A 16,743-nucleotide genomic window follows, 5' to 3' on the forward strand; every position below is an offset into this window, starting at 1 on the left:
AGGGGACATGATACCAAGTTACTTACCAGATACTCAGGGGTAGCTGTTCCAATTATAACTTATAAATACTGTCACTGTTGTTTAGGAACTTAAAACCTTATAGAGAGACATCCATGGGGGTAAAGTATTTTAATAAATATATGTATATTGGTTTATGGCATTGAGGAGAAAGGACAAGTAGAGTCTGAAGAATAGTAAAATAGATTAAAAATCCAACCTGATAAAATGCCTCAAAGAATGCACTCTCTCAGATGGGAGACTCAGGTCTGCATGGTAAGGCATTTTAGAATGTTCTACAGCTGAGAGTCCTACCAACATGGCCAGTCATCAGAGGTGCCAACTTCTTGAGTATTTCTGAGGATGTATCATCCTGTCTTCAAATGTATTTGTTATGCTACCCTTATGGAATTCTGTGAGTCATTACCTTTATCGAAGGTTTATTTAGAAGTTGCTTTTCGATATGTTATTACAACTCACTCACTTTAACTTTTTCTCTAAATTTCCCGCATGAAACCTAAGAGTTCTAAATCCAAGTCAAATGTACCATGGAATAAGCAAAATAAATTTAAATTCCTTTGTGTCTCTAAAAAAATAAAAGAAAGAAAGAAATTTTTAAAAGGAAACTAAAATTCACAAGTGACCTAGAACATTGAGCAGCATGAACCCTCCAGTGAATATACTCAGCCCTGGCAATGGGCTTCCTTGGAGGATAAGGATCTCCATTTAATGAATATTTGTGTGACTGGGAACTAGGGGAACTCGTGTCCACTCTCCTAGCCTCAGTTTCCTTTTTCAGTAATTGAGAGATTTAGACACACTGTTCTCCAGGAGACTCTCCAGCTCTGCAATGTTGAAGTACCACTATGTTCAAAACGCCCCACTAGGTATGATGAGAGATACAAAAGTGAAAAGGACACAGCCCTGCCCTCTGTAGTTCTTATCCACTTTGGGCGTCAGTTTTCTCACCTGGAAAACTGGCCAGAGAGGATTCAGGATGTATTTGTAAAGCAGTGGCTGTGTATGTGCCCTCTAACTGCTACCTAATATCTCTAAAACAATAAACTCATAGGAAGTCTCGATACTCAAATGAGTTAATGGAAGCAAAAGTCCTTTTTCAATGTAAACATTAGTGCATATGTGAGGGATGATTTTACTGCATTTATATTTTAACTAGAAGCCCGATGCACGAAATTAGTGCAAGAGCAGGCTTTCCTTCCCCCGGCTGCCAGCACTGGCTTCCCCCTGGCACCTGGGACCTGGCATCCCTCTGGCCACTGTCAGGCACCCGGGACCTGGGCTTCCCTTGTAGCCCCGGCTTTGTCTGGAAGGTCACAGCAAGGGTTCAGGAATCTGGAGGAGGGCTGCGCATAAATGAATAGAGACTAGACAAGAAATATAAATTTGGAAGGCATTTTGGGGGAGCCAGATGGAGGCCGCACCCTCTAGTGAAGTGTGCTCCCTGAATGTCTGGACCCATGGCTTTTTATTCACACATTTTGCCTTTAGCAAAGCACATATACATATCAAAAGTACAGCTTGGCAAACAGGAAAAGATTATCAGGTTAGGGGAAATGCCCTCAGCTGTTGGGCAGCAGGAAATAATATGCAGATCTTCAGCCCTGCTGAAGTTGTCCATCAGCCTTCTGATGAACTTCTAGCATTTATTATGCTAACTACTGTACTTAGCCTCCAGCAGCAAGGATGTCTGGAAGGACATCCAGTCTAATGAGCATATTACACTTTTATTATTATAGATATCATGAATTTGATGACTTCAGCAGGCTCCACAGCCAATTCTGTGATTACGATGGCACCCCACCACGGGTATCCTGTGAACCCCGGAAACATGTCTCAGGTGCCCCAATATCCACTCAACCAACCCCAAGTCCACCAAATTCCTGGGAACCCACCTGGTTTGGAGCCGCCTGTGTCTATGCAACCTGCCCAGAGATCCTTAAAAGAGGGCAAAGTTTTAGGGGTAAGTGAGTTTAACACTGTGTTCACTGGCCACTTGGCTGGAGTCAGGGGTGGGAGGAGGTTTGGAAATACAGAAACTCCAAATCCAGCAAGTGGGGCTGGAGCTGACCCAGCCTTGCCAAATTCAGGTCTATTAAGAAGCTCAGCTCTATAGCATCACCAGGGCCTCCGTGTGGGACCTTGTACTATCTATCTTGGGTATTTTAGGAAAGAGAAAAGCAACAAAGAAGCAGTAAATTGGAATGTTGGTCCTGTTGCCAGAATCCATCTTGACTCATGTGGCCTCTGGAAGAAAGTCCAGAGAGCTAGAAGGTGGATTCTAAACCCAATGTGCTTGAATGGAGTCTTTCTCCAATGGGAACAAAGTAAGAGCTCACAATGATTTTCCCCCCGCAAAGGCTGTCCTGGGTGGGACAAGGGAAAGCCTACTTCATTACATGGGTAAATGAATACATGCATCCATTCTGATTCAGGCTGTCCAGGTTCAAATCCTAGCTTTACCCCCATATACTGCTCATATCAATGTCAATCAATACTACCTGTATGGAAGGCTTTCTGTATCTGCCAAATTATAAAATACACAATAATTCCATTTCTGAGACTTGTTTTATTGATATGTCTGTACATATAAGAAATATGACAAGAGCCCTAACTGGTTTGGCTCAGTGGATAGAGCGTCGGCCTGTGGACTGAAAAGTACCAGGTTCGATTCCGGTCAAGGGCATGTACCTTGGTTGCAGGCACATCCCCAGGAGGGGGTGTGTAGGAGGCAGCTGATCGATGTTTCTCTCTCATCGATGTTTCTAACTCTATCCCTCTCCCTTCCTCTCTGTAAAAAATCAATTAAAAAAAAGAAAAAAAGAAATATGACAAGTGTGAGGTTATTTATTGCAGCACGGTTTGTGATAGTGAAACTGGCCCAAATGACCCTCAGGGTCTTTTTGCCTGCTGCTGTGAAGCCAAATAAATGACACCATTGCTGAAGGAAGGAAAGTGATTTATTTAGGTGCTGACTAACTGAGAAGATGGCAGGCTCATGCCTTAGCAACCATCTTAATGTCTCAGGGTAGGCAAAAGGCTTTTTTTAGGGGGATCATGGAAAAAGGGGCATTAAGGAATGCTGATGACATTAGTTTTACATTTGAGCTCTCACATGGGTTCAATGCTCTCTTTCATGTCTGTCAGCATCTGGTATTTTTTCTCTCTGAGCTTTATTTCTGGGGACAGGCTATTGCAGGGCTGGCCAGACATCGGCATCTATTACACAATATGGTAGAGGCCAGTGAAAAGGGGAAGTGGAACTGCTTTTGCCTGTGACATGCTTAAATATGAAATTATTAATATTTTAGACTATAAGTTTTATTAGTATATTCTTTTAATCTTTGATTAGTTAGTCAATTAGAAGTGAGGTTTTTTTTTTTTAATATCCTATACCCTGTTATAATAGGAAAAGAATGGGGATAACCAAAATATTTATTTATATAATACTGGTTAAATCAATATGTTATATGTCTAAAGAATGAAATGTAATGGAGCTATAAAAAGGATGCTTTTTACCCTTCCAGTGTGGCTCGTTGGTTGATCATCATGCCATGTACTCAGTGGTCGCCAGCTCTATGCCCAATCAAGGTACATGCCTTGTGGCAGACTCTATCTCCAGTAGGAGGCAACTGATCAATGTTTCTTTCTCATCAGTAGTTCTCTCTCAATTACTCCCTCTCCCTTCCTCTCTCTCGGAAATCAATGATAACATATTTTAAATACAATATATATATATATAATTTAATAAAAATAAAGCTCTTTAGTTCTTTGAGTAATGATATGGACATACCTCCAAGCTATATCATTAATGAGAAAAAGAAATTGGGGCAGACATTTTGTATTATTTTCTAACATTTGTGCAAATATAATGAAATAATATACTTGTATTTTCCGTTATGTTCGTACTATATACACATATTTATCATTTGGGCAAGAATCTATAATAGTTTCCTAGAGCTGCTATAACAAAGTACTAATAATCAGGGGGCTTAGAACATAAGAAATTTATTGTCTCAGTTCATAAATTTGTAATCAGGGTATCCATGGGGCCATGCTCCTTCTGAAGGCTCTAGGGGTGGATCTGTTCCAGGCCAGTTTCCCAGCTTCCAGTAGGTCCTTAGCTGGCAGCATAACTCCCATCTTGGCATTCTCCTGGGTGCACATGTTTTTCTTCATATGGCATCCCTTTGAAAAGATAGCAGTCATAGGGGCCACCCTATTCCAGTATATCTCATATTATCTAATTGCATCTGCAGCAATCCTATTTCCAAATGAGATCCCATTCAAAGTCACTGGAGGTTTGAACTTCAATATATTAATATGAGCCCTGGCCAGAGTTGTTCAGTGGTTAGAGTGTAGGCATGTGCACCAAAGGGTTGCAGGTTTGTCTCACAGTCAAGGTCAGGTACCTGGGTTGCAGGTTCAGTACCCAGCCCCAGTCAGTCACAAATGGGAGGCAGGCAATTGATGTCTCTCTCATATCAGTGTTTCTCTCTTACTCTTTATCTCTGTCTTCCATCATCCCTTCAGTTCATTCTCTCTAAAAATCAATGAAAAAAATATCCTCAGATGAAGATTAATAAATACATATAAATTTGATGAGAGAAAGAAGACACAATTCAATCTAAAGCAATATCCCAAAGAAATAAAAGATGAGCACAAAGACTTATTTACAAAGGTGTTTATTGCAGTGTTGTTTATAATATGAAAACATATTATACCTGCCCAATATCTTTGGTCTTAATCATCCACAGATCATCCACATAATGGAATGTGGGCAGCCCTTAAAAAACATATATTTAAAGAATACTTAATGCCATAGGGACATTTTCATAATGAAATATTAAGTTAAATATGCAGAGCCTTTTTGTATTATCAGTGTGTATATTTAAGAAAATAATGGAAGGTTATGCACCAAAATGTAAGTGATTGTTTTCTTTAAGTTGGGGGGCAATTATGGGAAGCATTGTTTCATTAGTACATTTTAAATATGACTTTATTGACCAAGAGAACAAAATATTTATTAAAATAAAAAGGAGGCCCAAGAGTGCACGGGTTAAGATCTGGCCTCAGAAACTAAGGCCTCTGCTTTTGGCTCCCCTGACAGGCCATCCAGATCCTGATCGGCCTGATACACATTGGCCTCGGCGGTGTCTTAGGCCCCATGGTTCTCTGGTACTACATCGCAGTCTCATTCTACGGAGGCTATCCCTTCTGGGGAGGCATCTTGGTAAGTAATGTCAGTGGCCCTGCAAGTGAGTTCCAGAAATCGCTAACACACTGGCCAGTTGTGTACTTTGCCGCATGTGTTTTTCAGCCAAGAGAGCACGCGGGCTGTGAACTCAGCTCAGGCCTTGTTCACCAAGCACTTTAGTTCATGTGGAAAACCAGAACAAATACCACAGACTCGGTGGCTAAACAACAGGCATTTATTATCTCATAGCTCTGGATGTTGGAAGTCCAAGATCAAGGTGTGGGCAGGGTTGTTTCTCCTGAGGCCTCTCTCTTTGGAGTGTAGATGGCCGTCTTCTTCCCTGTGTCTTCACATGGTTTTCCCTCCGTGTGTGTCTGTGTTCATATCTCTACTTACTAGAATACCACTCAAATTGTTTTAGGGCCCACCCATATGAATTCATTTAACCTTAATCATCTTTCTTTATTTTTTTAAATGAAATTTTATTGGGGTGACATTGGTCAACATGAACATATAGGTTTCATGTGTGAATTTCTAAGTTATAAAATCTGTATATAGCCCCATGTGCCCACCACCCAAAGGCAAATCTTCTCCTGTCACCTCATATTAAGACCCCCTTCCCCCCCAACTCCCCTTCCTCTGGCAACCATGACACTGCTGTCTTTGTTCATAAGTTTCAATTTTATATTCCACATATGAGTGAAATAATATGGTTTTTAGCTTTTTATGTCTGACTTATTTTACTTAGCATAATGTTCTCAAGGTCCATCCATGTTCTTGTAAATGACTCTATTTCATCCTTTCTTATGGCTGAGTACTAATCACCTTCTTAAAGGTCCTATGTTCAAATACAGATGCTCTTTAACTTACAATGGGGCTACATCCCCAAAAGCCCATCATAAATTGAAAATATCCCGAGTCAAAATAAATTAAGTACTACACTGTAGAGAATGGGTTGTTTAGGCTCGTGATTGTGTGGCTGACAGGGAGCTGAGGCTGGCTGCTTCTGTCCAGCATCACCAGAGAGTATCTTAGCACATAGCACTCATCCAGTAAAAGATCAAAATTCAAAATCCTTCAAAATCCAAAGAACAGTTTTTATTGAATGCATATCATTTCACACCACTGTAAAGTCAAAAAAATCATAAAGCAAAGTATAGTGAGTCTGGAAACGTCTATATAGTCACATTTGGAGGTGCTAGTGGTTTGGACTTCAAAAGATGGATTATGAGGAGACAAAATTCAGTTCATATATCAAGTGACAGTCCTGCAAGGTGCCATTGCCCCAGAGCAGGCAGCTTCCTAATTAGCCCACCTCAGAGGTTAGGAAACCTTTTCCTAGTTCATTAGCCAAGCTCTCAAATGCTATTGGACTCAGGCTCAGAGCTGGTGCTCCAGGAGAAAAATGTTTCCATCAAAGGTTAAGAGTGGCTGCCTAGCCACAGAACAGACAGTAAGCAGTGGGAACTCAACCTGGAGTTCTCTGATGGGCTCAGAGTCCACCTTGTTGCAAAATATTTGGTATATTAGATGTCATTTATTTTCCTTTTTCTGGAAAAGTCCACAGTTTTTATTACATTTTCAGGGTGATCTGGAACCTCTTTAAAGTGAAGAACCAAAAATCCTTTCTCTTTCCAATGTATTGCCTTTATGATTGTTTTCCACTCTTCTTAGTGTCTTCCCTCTTCCACAGGCGCACTGCGCACACACACACACACACACACACACACACACGCACACACACGCAATTCAGTCTCTCTCCCACCAACCCTGTCTGTCTCTACCTGCCAAAACACAATTTTTCTCTCAAATCACATATCTGTGACCCAAGGCAACTTTTTTCTAAATAGCAAAACTCCTGGACATCAGCCAAGTCACCATGCACCATGAGATTTAAATAAAAATAGCCCAGAGTCATCCACCACACACACACACACACACACACACACACTCACACACACACACACACACACCTACAAATGGCAGGGTTTAGGTTCTTGGGAGCATTCTTATCTGAGCACCTGCTCTGTCTTGTTCTCATCTTCTGAGGCTGAGGTCTTCCCTCTGTTCAGCACAGACCCAGACTTGGAACTCAGCCAACCACAGACACCTGTGTGTATAACAGACTTCTGTGGAGTTTGGGGAAATGGAGAAGACTAACACCACAGCCACAAAACAGTTCCTGTTGGGTGTTAGATTCTCCTGTTGAGTGTTAGATTCTCTTAAGGCATCTCAAAGGCCTCGGTGGCCATCTTCCCTTTCACCAGGTTGTTCAGGTCTCATCAGCCCTCATGACACCACACTCCCTTCTTCCTGCAGGGCACTTTTACTCTGTGTTGCCTTACTGACTCTAGGACTATCTATTTCCTAAAGACCGTATGGTCCTCCTCCAAACCAAAGGCCCTCTCTTTAGGCACCTTAAGAGGACCAGCATGGACACCAGAAGTCCAGTCTTCTGTTTCCTTCCTTTCCTACAAAGTCTGTAGAAATAGAAGCACATAAAATTAAGACTCATTTTCCCACTTATAGGAAAAATGGCATTCCTCTTAGAAGGCACAGGTGGCTAGAGTAAGTTTTCATTGTGAATATCCATTTCCATTCTAAGCCACATGCATCTACCCTGAGGTGGAATGAGTGCAGGATGAGGGTTAAGAACATGAGATCTGGGGTCAAATACTTGAATTTGATTCCCAGATATACTATTTGCTGAATGCTCTTGGGCGAGTTATTCAAAATCTCTAAGCCTCAGTCCACCCCTCTATAAAACAGGAATAATAATGGTGCTTGATGGGGCATTATGCAGTTAAGTAATGCAAAGTTAAAAGCATTTCATGTAGGGCTGAGCAAAGCTTCCATTAAATCATAGCTGATACCCTCTCAAACCCTCACTGACAGCAGAGAATCCCATCAGCCACTATGCCTGCAGAACATCAGTGTTGAAATAAATACAAACATCCTTGCACCCTGTAGCCCTCATAGTTGATGTACTACATTGCAGAGATGCAACATTCTTTGGAGTAACTAACAGGGGTCCTCAAACTACGGCCCATGGGCCACATGCAAATACAAATATTGTATTTGTTCCCGTTTTGTTTTTTTACTTCAAAATAAGATATGTGCAGTGTGCATAGGAATTTGTTCGTAGTTTTTTTTTTAAACTATAGTCTGGCCCTCCAACGGTCTGAGGGACAGTGAACTGGCCCCCTGTTTAAAAAGTTTGAGGACCCCTGAACTAAAAGATACATTGGGTTGATATCTCAAAGCAGTGAAAATGTGGGAACCCCTTCCTTCTTCCTTCCAGAGTGCCCATGCCTGAGTGAATCATTTTAGGAGGCTAACAATATGTGCCTGTGGGAAAATAAAAGGCAAGAAAAGAAGTAATTGTATTGAGTATCTACTATGTACAGAATCTACCATGGGCAAGATACGCCAAATGCTAGAAGCAAGGGACAAATTATCTCATGATAATAACACTTAGGAAGACATATAGTCTTCCTCATTTTTTGAAGAGGAAATATACACTAAGAAAAATTTATTAACTTACACAAGATCACATGAGTTTCAAGTTAGAGTTTAAAAACTGGTATACTGGATTCTAAAATATATATTTATCCCTAGTCACTGCCCTCCCTTCCTTCCTTCCTTCCTTCCTTCCTTCCTTCCTTCCTTCCTTCCTTCCTTCCTTCCTTCCTTCCCTTCTTCCTTCCTTCATTTATTTTCCCCAAGTTGAGTAGGAGATCCCAGCAGAGGATCCTAGCATGTGTGAGAGAATATATGTGTGACCAGAAGCATGGAGCCTGAAGGTGGGTCTCTGACCACTGACTTCTTTCTAAACTCCCTCTCTTCTGCATCAGTTCATCATTTCAGGATCCCTCTCAGTGGCATCAGAACAGCAACCAAGATCTTCTTGCCTGGTAAGTCCCATTCTGAGACAGGCTTTCTGAACCATGGACCCTTAGGAGAGACACACAACAGGGGAAAGAAGTTCACACACAATGTCTCCTTCATCCTTGCACCTACTTATAACCAGACACAGGGCACTGACATGCATGCTCACTCATACTCACAAGACCACATGAACCTGGACAGAGTCACAAAGGGGAAAAAGTCCAGAAGAGTTGGTGGAAGGAAGGGAAGCTTCAGGGTATGGAGAGACAGAGAGAATAACTTTCCTAAGAGGATCTTACAAGAGGAGGCAAAAAACAACCAGGGGTGCTAGGCTGCCCTCCAGCAGAGCAGGCACTGACTGCCTGCAGCACACACAGCCCAGTGCCAGACATTACTACAGGGAAGCCAGGGGAGGCTCAGGAAGCAGCTTCCCAAAGGAATCCTTCCTAACAAGTTCTGTCAATTAACATGGGCAAAGCTTGCTGGCCCCAGTATTGGACCAAGAGAGTACCTTTGTTTCTCTCACAAGCTGGTTATCTAGAGAAAGACCCCAGCATGGCCTGGTCCCACAACAGATGAAATCTATTTAAAAACTCCACAGGAAAGATCAATTCTGGGCATGTCATTCTGCACATGGACCAAAATCATGGAGCTTCAGAGCTGGTCACATACCAAAACACTTTGGTTGAGTCTTTAAGCCATGTCTTGTGGGATAAATGAGTCCAGTGATTCCTAAACATTATTCTTGGGGATACTTGTCCCACAATATACTTTATGAAATGGTTAGATAACTTGGGAGGGATCTCTATTTAGTAGTCTACTCTCCAGTGGATCCATATTCCTTGTTAAAGGCTGTGAGAAGTCCTGCAACAGAAAAGACCTAACTTTGTGCAACTCAGGTGATTTTTGTTTTTTAAATATATTTTATTGATTTTTTTTTTTTTTACAGAGAGGAAGGGAGAGGGATAGAGAGCTAGAAACATCAATGAGAGAGAAACATCGACTAGCTGCCTCCTGCACAACTGCTACTGGGGATGTGCCCGCAACCAAGGTACATGCCCTTGACCGGAATCTAACTTGGGACCCTTCAGTCTGCAGGCCAATGCTCTATCCACTGAGCCAAACCGGTTAGGGCAACCCAGGTGTTTTCAAAGTTACTTTACCACCAAACCTATTTTGCACAAGATATCTCTTTACTTGCCTCACATCTAGGGTTCCAGGAATTCACATTATGAAGCATTTGCTGAATCTCTGCTCATCTCAGCTATAATTGTTTTCCTCTCTCATACTAACCCTCTGTATCTTCTTTAGCTGAAAGGTAGCTTGGGCATGAGTATCGTCAGTGCAATCTTCTCTATGGTTGGAATCATGCTCCTCATCACAGATATGGTTATCAACTCCAAATGTCGGAGCACGAGCGCCTCTGATTGCAGTGCAGTGGTAAGTATCCCTCTTGATCAATGCTCCTCTGGGTTCCAATGTAGCTTTCTTTAGGGCTTTTATAAGTCCTTGACCTATAGCTTTATTGCTGTTACTCTAAGCATGTGACTTTTCTTAATCTTGTTTCCATCTTTATAAAACAGTACCTACCTTTTGCCATTGTTGGGAGAATTAAATGCAGTTATACAGAAAATACATCAGTACCCACCAACCTGCTCATCTTCCTGCCCATTACTGTGGACAAAAGGGTCAGCAAAGGTGTTCAGAAAAAAGGATATAGTGTGAACATTTAAGGTTTTTCAGGCCATCTGATCTCTGTTGCAAGTACTCAACCCAATGTGAAAGCAGCCATAGAAATGCATAGGCGAATGAGCCATCCCATATATAGACCCATGCTGTCAAATAGAAATCTAATGTAAGCCATGTGAGTGATTTTACATTTTCGAGTCTCCAAATTAAAGAGAGGAAAAAAATGTAAAATTAAATTCAATACTACATTTAGTTAACCCAAAAAATACAAAACATAATTTCAATATTTAATCTGTGTAAAAAATTATTCATTCAATATTTTGCATTTTGGGTGCCACATCTTAGAAATCTAGTGTGTATTTAGTGTCTATTTTGCATTTACAACACATCTCAAGTCCTCAGGGGACACTTTGCTAACAGATGGGAAAGCGCAGCTATAGATGAGCCCCATGTAAACTCAATGTCTCTCTCTGCACAGCAGCCCTGTCCTCTCCTCCCATTAAAGTTATCACTCCATGTGCTTCTCCCCTCTCTCTGGCTCCCACCTCTCTTCCACATCACTGTCTGATTTGCTACAACTTTTCCATCAGCATCGAACACACTTTTGTTTCTTTCATCTTTAAACCCAAACTAACCTTCTCTTGGTTACTTCAGGTACCACTCCATTTCTCTGACTCTCTCTGCAAAAAATTCCTTAAGAATTGTTTACTTTGCAGTCTTCAGTTCTCTCCTCTCATAATCTCTCTTTAACCTGCACTAGCCATACTTTCAGCCTTAATTCTCCAAAAATTTCCTCTATTCAAGGGCCCAATCATTCCTCCTCTTTGGTGGACTTCCCGTTGGCTTCCAGGCACTGCAGCTGGTGTGCCTGCACCCTTACTGGTTGCTCTCTTCTCTGTCCCTTTTGCTGGTTCTGATCTTTCACCCAACTTCTCACACTCAGTCCTCAATCTTCTTCTGTTTCCCTCTCTACTCCCTGCCTTGGCAGTTTCATCCAGTCTGGTGACCTGAAACACTTTCTCTATGACAATGACTCCAAATGCCTAGGTTCCCACAAATCATCTCTCACAAACCCCAGTCTCTAGTATCCATTTGTTCGCTCACCATCTAATATTTGGATTTTAACATATCCAAATCTCCTATCCATATTTTACTTCCCAAACTTTCTCTCAGGTTGCCTTTTCCAGGTTGATGGCAACTGCATCCTTCCAGTCACTCAGGACTAACCTTAGTGAAATCATTAACTCACTCTGACTCTGCCTCCAGCACCTCTGAGCCAACTCCACAGGGAAACCTGCTGATTTCACCTTTAAAGTGCATCCAGAATCCAGCCATTTTCACCAGTTTCTCGGGCACCACAGTGGCTGGAGCCACCACCCCCGACTTCTTCTTCTTCTTTTTTTTTTTTTTTTAATATATTTTATTGGTTTTTTTAAAGAGAGGAAGGGAGAGGGATAGAGAGTTAGAAACATCGATGAGAGAGAAACATTGATCAGCTGCCTCCTGCCCACCCCCAACTGGGGATGTGCCTGCAACCAAGGTACATGCCCTTGATCGGAATCGAACCTGAGACCCTTCAGTCCGTAGGCTGACACTTCATCCACTGAGCCAAACCGGATACCCCTAACTTCTAATCTCAGTTCTGCCAATGCCTGGTCTTGGAAAGAGATCTCTTCCATCTCGTACACCCACACACCTCTGGCTTCAGTCCAGAAGAAGGAGGGCTGGACTTCAACATAGCTTAGCAAAAGATGAACCAAGGTGTGGGGTGCTCCAAGGTCTCAACAAGCATGAATTAATACTCATCAAATGATAACTATCTAAACTGCTGGAGGAACCCTTCTCCCTCATAGAAAGGTGTTTTTTTAAATTTATTTTTCAATTACAGTTGAAAAACAATACCATATTAGTTTCAGGTATACAGTGTAATGATTAGACACATATCTGATGAGGTAACTACATTCCCTATACTGTACTCTAATTTACCTCTCTGTGACTGTTTTTATACCTCCCTATTTGTTATTCTTAATACTTTTCACCTTTTTCACCAATCCTCCCAACTCTCCTCCCATTAGAAAGCTTTCTTTATAAAAGAACTAGAGGCCCCAGTGCATGAATTCGTGCACAGGTGGGGTCCATTGGCCTGGCCAGCGATCGGGCTGATTGGGGCCATTTCACCCTGTCCTGTTTGGGGTTGATGGGGGCCAGCTGGATGGGGAGGGACTGTGGGAGGGATCCAGGGAGTATCTGGCCCTCTCGCCCAGTCCCAACTGGCTGGATCCCAGCAGCAAGCTAACCTACTGGTTGGAGTGTCTGCCCCCGGTGGTCAGTGCTCCAACCAGGGTCATAGTGACTCATCGAGTGGTCAACCGATTGGTTGGACACTTAGCATATTACTCTATTATTATATAGGATGTTGTTAAAAAAAAATTTGAAAAGGACCAGCATCATTTGTAAAGGCCCCTCCACCCTAAGCTTCTGTGATTCCATTACTCAGACATCACCATCCTGCTGTTCCCCCTGCCTGAACACATGTCCAAACCCACATCACTGGATCTTCTACTGAGAATGAAACTGTCTCTCCTCAGTGCCCTGAGGCACTACTATTGGCTCTTTTATAGCTCTTAACGTGTCTGATTTAAATTATAACTACCTATATCTGTATATTCCTCCATCACTAGATTATGCCTCTCAGGATGCTTTCTTAGCCTTTCATAGCAAACATATGTTTAATAAGTGCTTGCTAAATCAAGAGGGAAGAGGAGAAAAGTGCTAAAGAGGGGTCTCTCCATGAGAGAGGATTCTCTGAGCAGCCAGCTATCACCAATGCTAATTTTAAAATCATAATTGACAAACATTTGTTTGATACCTACCATGTGCCATGCACATTCACTTCCATATGTATTTCCTCTTGTAATTGGAATCCAGATGTTATTGGGATCATTCATCTCTTGTCCTTGGATTCTACCCAAACTGTCTCCCCAGATACAGTAAGAGACCTCATTTTCTTGAGCATTGTTGGTGAACAAGGGAAGGGCTTAGATGTGTCCTGGTGCTCACGTGAAATCCACTACTGCTGAATTAGTTCTATTTGGGGATCCTTTTATTGACTGTTTTCTTAAGTTAAAGACAGTCCCAATTAGTTCTCTCCACAAAATACCATGGTCACAAGCCAGGAAGATTGTTTTAGTAGCTGACTTTCTCTAAAGCTTTGGAGGGATGGTGGAGGTAACTACTGATGCCTGGAGGTTAGACATCCCTGCTTTGTAATGTGTTAATTTCTCACAAGATGCCTTTTTTTCTGTAGGCCCTACCATCCCTTCATGTTGCTCAGTCCAGTCTTTCTCCTCTATCCATCTCTCTTTGCTCTCTGAGGACTGTCCATGCTCCCAAATTTCTCTTTGCTTCCTACACAGAACAGTTTCACTGTCTTAACTCCAAATACCATCCTTAGGTTACGTGCCCTGTACCCAAAACAAGTCATCAAGGTGTTTCCCTAAACAATGACTGCTCTTTTCCTTAGAACAAAACAGGTAGTAAGTGTTAAAATAACTCTTTTACAAACACACTTGACCCTCAAAAAACCTGGTGAGATCATTTCTCCATGAGGCTGAGATGAGGTTAGAGGTCTTTCTCAAAGCCCTAGCCATGGTCCATTGCAAAGCCATGCTCTCTGAACCAGACCTCACACTCCCAGGCAGCCCTCATGACATCTGTGTTCCTCCTGGTTTCAGGCCTCTGGAGTAGCTTCTTCTGCCGTGATGTTCATCTTTAGCCTCCTGGAATTCTGCATTGCCTGCACATCTTCCCATTTTGACTGCAAACTGCTCAGCTATTTAGATAACAACGTGAGTGTGTATGATCCTCAGTTGGTGGAAAGATGCTCTAACGCGTGTGGGGACTAGAGAAGTTTTCAGGCTTCCCCTTCTTGCCCAGGCACATGGGGAATCCCAGAATGTCTAAAGGCCTTTGCGCAATTGTGGTTCTGACTAACGCACTTCCATTTACCTGTCTTTTTCAGAGAACTGTGGTCTATCAAACCTTCTATGTGACAAACCCAGTGGCCAATCCAGAACCAGTGAACGCTCCACCATCTTATTCCAGTGAGATCCAGGACTCCAAATAAGCCAAAGGTTCTAGAAGCATCTTTCACTGGAACCAAAAGAACTCCCTTTCTGGGCTTCTGAAACTCAGCTTCTTCCCCCCTGACAAACTAAGGAAAATGTCTTTCCAGCTGTTGGCACCCTGTACTTCATTCACTTCAGCTTGGTTATTCATGCTGTTCTGCCATTTAAAAGGAGGCAGGACTTTAAAGTGGATTTGAGCAAGAGGTCCTCCCTAGGACATCCACCTGTGGCACATCCAGTGCACATATTCATGTGCTTACCTGTGTGAGCTTATGAGCTAGTGAAACAAATGTCTAGACAACCCCAGCTTCATTCTCCCAATCATTCACTCACTGAATAAAAGTGCACTGAGCATTTGATATGTTCAAAACTCTATTCATGGCAGAAAGAGGGTGAACATGGAACATGCAAAGCCCTTGACTTCAAGGAACTTCTGCTTCACAAGAGAAGAACAACATGCAAGCAGTTTTCTCTAACATAAGGCAGAATGTGGGGATGTGTAGAGAGAGATCAGAGAGGGAAATTATTTATTCTGGCAATGATTGGAAAAGCAGAGAACAAGCCTGGTTGAGGAAGCAGCATTTGTTGGGGGCATTAAAGGAGAGTAGGTGGTTTTTATTTTGGTTTTTAAGTGCAATATTATACCATTATTTTGAGAAGACTCAGAGAGAATCATCCACTGAAATTATTATGCTTTTTATATGCTGTTGCCACCGATGCAATAGTACTCAAGAACAAACGTTGCCTTAGGATATCTTCCAAAGTTTTGAGGCTATTATATCTTTATTTACCAAAGGATCAAAACTCATTCAAAGAGAAATAGCTGTCTATAACTTCTAGATGTATGCACTTTCAATTTAAATATTGTTACCCATGATGGCTATTTGGCTCCGTAAAGTTTATGTGCCAGCAGATTATAGAAATAATCTGTAAATTCCAGGTGCCATCAAGTTTTCCTTTGCTGCACAGCCTGGCAATGACTTTTTATTATTATTATTATTAAATACAGACATGTTTTTACTCTTGTAAATATTTTTAGGCTCTAATTTTACCTAAGAAGTTTCCTCTCAATGGCTTGATGTTCAGAGTTCTGTCTCAGCACCTGTATCTTCTCTGACCTTTGGATGCCCACCAGCCAGTCAGGAATAACTGAGATTCCAAAGCCTACAGTGTGTTTTCTAGAACTTAGCGGATCTTGGGAAATGACAGACAACAAAAAAATGTCAGTTGGAGCATGTTCTATTCTGATTTAGACCAGCCCTCCACTTCTTTGTTTTGTAAGCTGAGCCCAATGTTAGTACACTGAGCTCCCCATCATGGGCTGACTTGTTTGGACCAGTTTTAGAAGGCTGGATGGTCAGAGTAAGTCTGGTCCTCTCTCCTTCTTCTTTGTTGTTGCCTCTCATTGCCCCATCGGATTTGACATCTTCTCACTCCACAGATCTCCAGTCCTCCGAGTTGATCCTACACTCTCTTCTCAGAGCCTCTGAAGGGACAGAACGGAACTTGAAAGAACTAAGCAGAAATACACCCTCCTCCCTCTTCAAGGACGAAGCAGAGACATACTCTTCTCCCTCTCCTCTATCTTGTCTTGCAAGGCTGGGCCCTCAGCCCAAGCCGGCCCCCCCCCCTCCCCCGAGAGTGACCACAAGAATGCTGGTATTGTCCTGACTCTCCCAACCACCCACTTGAGTGGACCAATGAAGCTCCAGAAATGTAGCTAAGGTCCTAATAAGGCTATAGTGGAGGACGGCTCCAACCTTCAGAATGTGATGGTCACTTCCTGACCCTTATGCTGTAAAACCCTGACCAATCTCTGTAACTCAC

The 16,743-nt window shown here is 42.2% G+C and overlaps 1 protein-coding gene across 4 annotated transcripts in view; it reads left to right on the plus strand.

Annotated features, from left to right (window-relative positions):
* Nucleotides 1–16,513, plus strand: part of LOC118664966 (membrane-spanning 4-domains subfamily A member 8-like) — a 35,147-nt gene extending 18,634 nt beyond the window's left edge. For 2 of the 4 annotated variants that reach the window (XM_036325736.1, XM_036325735.1), the window contains exons 3-8: nt 1,755–1,978; nt 5,126–5,248; nt 9,067–9,126; nt 10,412–10,540; nt 14,524–14,637; nt 14,811–15,270. In XM_036325736.1, the coding sequence (XP_036181629.1) occupies nt 1,760–1,978; nt 5,126–5,248; nt 9,067–9,126; nt 10,412–10,540; nt 14,524–14,637; nt 14,811–14,915 (750 nt within the window). In that variant the 5' untranslated portion in view covers nt 1,755–1,759 and the 3' untranslated portion in view covers nt 14,916–15,270. Of the gene's footprint in view, nt 1–1,754; nt 1,979–5,125; nt 5,249–9,066; nt 9,127–10,411; nt 10,541–14,523; nt 14,638–14,810; nt 15,271–16,357 lie in introns of those variants that run through there. The other 2 variants (XM_036325734.1, XM_036325737.1) reach the window with 2 other exon arrangements.
* The last annotated feature ends 230 nt before the right edge of the window (nt 16,514–16,743 follow it).

The sequence above is a fragment of the Myotis myotis genome, unplaced genomic scaffold, assembly GCF_014108235.1.
Source record: "Myotis myotis isolate mMyoMyo1 unplaced genomic scaffold, mMyoMyo1.p scaffold_m19_p_10, whole genome shotgun sequence".
Classification (NCBI taxonomy): domain Eukaryota; kingdom Metazoa; phylum Chordata; class Mammalia; order Chiroptera; family Vespertilionidae; genus Myotis; species Myotis myotis.